Source organism: Protobothrops mucrosquamatus, unplaced genomic scaffold, assembly GCF_001527695.2.
Source record: "Protobothrops mucrosquamatus isolate PMUCROS unplaced genomic scaffold, P.Mucros_1.0 scaffold1002, whole genome shotgun sequence".
NCBI lineage: Eukaryota > Metazoa > Chordata > Lepidosauria > Squamata > Viperidae > Protobothrops > Protobothrops mucrosquamatus.
This window is the reverse complement of record NW_015387239.1, coordinates 111,714-117,331: the sequence shown is the minus strand read 5'-3', so window position 1 is coordinate 117,331 and position 5,618 is coordinate 111,714. Positions and strand designations below refer to the sequence as shown.

At 34.7% G+C, this 5,618-nt stretch overlaps 1 protein-coding gene across 1 annotated transcript in view; it reads right to left on the bottom strand.

The window, feature by feature from the left end:
- NAT9 (N-acetyltransferase 9 (putative)) overlaps positions 1 to 5,277 on the bottom strand; it is an 8,021-nt gene extending 2,744 nt beyond the window's left edge. Inside the window, exons 1-4 of the mRNA XM_015819857.1 lie at positions 5,214 to 5,277; positions 4,255 to 4,341; positions 2,197 to 2,306; positions 483 to 623 (exon numbers count right to left, since the gene is read on the bottom strand). Of these exons, the coding sequence (XP_015675343.1) occupies positions 483 to 623; positions 2,197 to 2,306; positions 4,255 to 4,331 (328 nt within the window). The 5' untranslated portion in view covers positions 4,332 to 4,341; positions 5,214 to 5,277. The remainder of the gene's footprint in view (positions 1 to 482; positions 624 to 2,196; positions 2,307 to 4,254; positions 4,342 to 5,213) is intronic.
- Positions 5,278 to 5,618: the final 341 nt, after the last annotated feature.

The window sequence follows — 5,618 nt, the reverse complement described above, 5'->3', positions numbered from 1 at the left end:
ATGTTGCTGTAAAAGATTATTCCAAGATGTAAAAGAGTATTTGAAAGAATTTTTCCAACAATATGATCCAACTTCATTAAGTTTTATTCGGGAGGCCCCATTGAGTTTGGTTTACAATATGATCCCAGGAGTACAGCTTTCTCACTGGCAGTGCCAAAATAATGAAACTATCTCCTAAAAGGTATAGTATTTGGATCAATAAAATATTTGAATATATCCTTGTGTACTTAGGCATTTATGAAAATACACTCCCTTTAAACATGTCTGTGATTTATTTAGGTTTTTTGATTTTTAAAAAATGAGAGTTCATTTTATTTTTTTATTATTATTAAGCACTGATGCATTTGATTGTTGCATTTAAGATTCATCTCCTTTTTTCTTTTGGTCCTGTAAATCTCCTTGGCTCTGTTTGGAAGAAAAATGATATAGAAACAAAACAAATACTGGAAGACAAGGCAATACACATGAAACAATTAGATGACCTGCAATCATAATTTCTATCTCTCCCACTGTTGGATCTTCGGAATTGGTAAGGAATAAGTTCACATCTCCCACCATACAGTCTTCTTCTGTGGCTTTCTGACTAGACCACTTTTCAGCATCAAGTATTATAAATGTGCATTCTGGGTAATGTAAAAAAAATGTAGCAGAATCAAAAAAAATATTATGAATCTCTGCAAGAAACATAAGGTATAAAATCAAGGTAAATATATATGATTATAGAAGCAATATTACCTAGCTTTGGCCACTATTCTACTTTCTTACCAGCACTCCGCTTCACATTCAGCAGGCATAGAAAACTGAATTAAAGACTTCTCACTTTACATAGATATATATATCTTTTAAGGGCAATTTATAGTATTTTTCTGAAATACTGCAATCAATTGACATCAGATAAAAAATAAATATCTGGTCTTTACAATAAAATTTAAGACAGCATTGTAGCTTAATAAAACTAATGTTAAAAAGCCAAAGAAAACAGTTGGTTTGTACAACTTTTCTAAACAAACAGTGACAGACACCCAATGGCAACTCATTCTAGCATTGTGCAATATTACAGAAAACATTTCCAGCCTGCTGATTCCAATTTCACTGACCACAAATGTTTGAAAGAGATTTTTGTTTCATGTATGAGCAGTAGAGATCTCTTTCTAAATACATAACACACATGTATAGTGTGTTATAAAAGTCTAGCCTGAATGCCATCAGGTTGCACATTTGGGTTTTTGACAGGAGTACAACCTTATTTAAGAACTGTTGATCTCCATAAAACATTTAGTTTTCCAAACTTTAACTCCATTGTCTTGTTCTCTTATATCTACCCTAAAGTGCTTTCAAATCCCAACTCACAAATTCTAGGGCCACCTTGGAATAAATAGATATGAAGAAATAGTAAACAGATTCTCATTAATGACTGCATGGAACTTCAGGATTACTTCCTTGAAGGATTTCAGGGAAATGTTAAAATATGGTAGAAGCCTGTTCACAGATTAATATTGTCCTTGGACTAACAACGCTGTGTAAAATAGAAATGTCCTAGCATCTCATTTTGAGATTGCTCTTCCAGGAAGAACTGGAAATATTAATATCATGTCTCCTAACTGTAATCCAAACAAGTGATGCAGAAGGGTATCAAAAAAAGCTGAAAAGGCTAAAACCACCAATTAAACTGTATTCCTTCAGAAACCTTTCAACAAGCATAATAGAATTTCCGTGCCCCATAATATAAACATCTTAAATCAGATTTTCTATTATGTTACAGCATCCCCTTGTATCTGATCATGATTGAACGGAGTTAAAATAAAAAGCATTTCCATAACTGAAAATTATGAAATTGCAAATTTTAAACTGTGACATGGAGTAGCAATGGTCTAAAACGGCCACTTTGAACTATCTGTGGGGCTTGTCATAGGGGTGTGTCATACTGAAGAGGTTAACAGACTGAGGTAAGACCCCACCTCCTCCCCGTGTGCATCTTGTTCCTTTCCTTGCCATCTCTGTTAATTTTAAAGTCAATTTTAGTGTCAATATTTATTGTTTTAATGTTTTAGCTTGTTGCTTTTATCGGTTGTAAGCAGCCTAGCCAAGATGGGCAGCATATAAGTTTAGTAGATAAATAACATTTGTGAAATGAACCACCCAACATATGTGCAGACTATCCATTTCCAGGTCTTCCCAAATATTCAGAAATCTCACTGTCTGCATCTTCCCGCCAGCTGCACTGCATCTCATACTCCTGTTCAAGGCTTAGTGGCTCAGATGCAGTCAGACGCTGTAGTTCTTCAGACTTCATCCACTCATGGTATCTGATCAGAAAAAAATGAGAAAAAGTAAATAGGCTTCTTTAGAATATTAGCCACTATAAGCTGCTATGATGTTAAGTGCACCTCTTGATGAACTTGTGGTTAGTAAAACAATGTAACTCATATAGGCATTTGAATAGCCCCCCCCCCATTCAGATTAAGAGTTGCCATCTCAAATTCTGCACACTAGCCCTTTCCTCCAGTTAGAGGTTGAACTTACAGGTGGTCCTCGATTTACAACAGTTCATTTAGTGACCATTCAAAGTTACAATGGCACTGAAAAAGTGACTTATGATAGTTTTTCATAATTACAACCTTTGCAGCATCCCCACGGTCACATGATCAAAATTCTTATTTTGACTCATATTTATGACAGTTGCAGTGTCCCGAGGTCATGTGATCAACTTTTGTGACCTTCTGACAAGCAAAGTCAAGCTATTCTCCAAAGCACCTGAAGGCAGGACAAGAAGCAACACATGGAAACTAACCAAAGAGAGAAGCAACTTAGAACTAAGGAGAAATTTCCTGACAGTCAGAACAATTAATCAGTGGAACAACCTGCCTCTAGAAGCTGTGAATGCTCCAACACTGGAAGTTTTTAAGAAGAGACTGGACAGCCATTTGTCTGAAATGGTATAGGGTTTCCTTCCTGAGCAAGGGGTTGGATTAGATGACCTCCAAGGTCCCTTCCAACATCATCATCATCGTTGTTGTTGTTATTATTATTATATGGGGAAGCCAGATTCACTTAACAACATATGCTATTAACTTAACAGCTGCAGTGATTCACTGAACAACTGTGACAAGAAAGGTCATAAAATTCACTTAACAACTATCTTGTGTGGGACTACCTATACCTGACCCTTAGAAAGTGGGTTTCTGCCTATGATGAGAGGAGAGAAGCTGAATATATCATGCTGTACCTTTTCTTTATTTTTACAAAAAAAACCCCACCTGATAAACATTTATCACGGAAACTGGCATTTTGTTGAATTTCACAGCATGACCTTAGAACAATGGAAAAAACAGGGCTAATGGCTGCATCTGGCATATGATGCTTGGGTTTCCTATCACTGCTCTGGATAGGAAGTAATACAATTTAGGACAAAGACTAAGCAAGTACGCAGAGCTCATTTCATAAGAAATGGGTTAAGTCCCTTTTGATCCTCAGTTCCCATTCACTTTTACATGAAAGGGGGAAAAGGATTTCATGTGGTGAAAATCTTGCACACAAGGGAAAATATGGGATCTTCCTCTGATAGTGCGAAGCCTGATCTCCATTCAGAAATGATTTTCAGACCTTTATTCTGTTGTAATGGCATATAATAAACATGTAGGCATCTACATTAGAATTCTCATTCTTACTACTTACAATTCTAATTTCCAATTTTTAAAATCAACAATGAAATTCAATGTATGTTAATTTTGGAGTAAGCACCTCTGAATATAGTACAGTTTACTTGGCCTATACAGCAATCTATATTTGAAGGAGATAAGATGATTCAGAAAGGGTATGCATGCTGCATCTGTCTGAAACTCCTTAATTCATCCTATCTATTTTTCTTTCATTGCATGTCAGTCACAGAAAATATGCAGCTTTGTTTGAAGAATTGCCTACAGATGCAAGATGAACATTCAAAACAACATGTTTGTTTTTTAATCTGAATCAATATGCAAATAAATCAGCTGTATATGGTTTATTGCTGCATCGGTCGCTCTTCAGACAAAAAGTATTCATGAATGATTTTAAACAATTCATTAATATTTTCTCTTATGTGTCCAATGATTTTATGCACAAATTTTAAATTTGAGCTTTTGGGGAATTTGTTGGGGCACTTTGAATGGAAATGCCTAAGCTAACATAAACTTGTAAAATGAATATATTTTCAAACCAGAGCTTTCAAATCAGCATCTCCCCACTCCACCCCAAACTAAGTTATCTACTGCATACCTGGGTACATGAGCAGACATGTATGGTACTAGGGCTACCCTCTTCCCCTGTAGTACAGTGTTTTGATTAATCTTCATAGTCTGAATTCTGAAATAACAATAAGTGAGAAATAAAATCTGACAAAGCAGAGATAGTATTAAAATTAACTCAAGACATTTACTGAACATTTTATTTTATTTGTACAGGTATTACAGTATGCTTAATTAAAAATATATGAAATACAAAGCTATATGTACCTATATGTGAGTCATGAGACAAAAGTATATTATAATAGCCTGTGTAATAGGTTATATAGTTCTGTATTCTCTATGGCTGTTACAAAAAGCAATTTACAATATTTCATTCCCATTTTGATTTTTTCAATTATTTTTAACTTTTAAAAATCCAGTTATCTTAAACAAAATAAAGATCTAGAACTCTCAACCAGTATCTGGATAGGGCATTGTACACAGTATTCTTTGGAAAACAGTTCTAAAACTTATACCTGGATATAAAACATAAAAGAATGAATGTATCACTGGATGTCAGTCATGGAATATGGAATTTTCTGGCCCAAAAATCTTTCAAGTGCCACATATTTCCATCCTTGTTTTAGATTTTTTTTGTCTTTGTGTGTGTGCATTTAGGGATTTTCCCCCTTATTTAACTCAGAAAGCTAAAAATCAAGTTGATATTTTCTTCTTCCCCACCATATACACTAGTGGTTGATAAACAGGTCAGGCTGTTTTTAAAGCCTCAATAGGTTTGTCCTCTGATAAGCCAAGATCATAATCCTTTTTGGACTCTTTATGGGATGTCAAAAGATACAGATATAACAAAAGTTTTGTTTTTTTAAAGCTATCACACTTTTTCTTATAAAACAAATATCTACATCCTTACAGATAGCATATTGACTAAATGAGAGGGACAATAGTATAGATTATTGGTATTTTCTAGGATGGAAAATGACCACTGCTTACGTAGTACTGATGAGTCAGAGTTAAATCGATAATGGGAAGAGTATGAAGATAATGTGGAGAACAACTGGAAGGCTGGGGGTTTGTTAAAGTCCACTATGAAGGGTTTTAGATCTAGAAAAAAAATAGGTCAGAAGGAAAAAAAAAGACCAAGCTAATTCTAAGCTTAGATTTGTATAGCACTTTTTAGCTGCTGGTTAAATAAGCTCCTCCAGTTTCTGATTTTGAATGTTGAAGAAGCAATATAGGAAGATTATTGAAACTTTTGAGCCATTAGCGTTGGACAATATTTCTGAGAACACTATGAGCAGCCAAGTAAACAAATCAATGGATCATCAAACAAATCAACCCGGACTTCTCACTCGAGGCACAAATGATTATTTGCCACCAAATCATTTTTGACTCCTA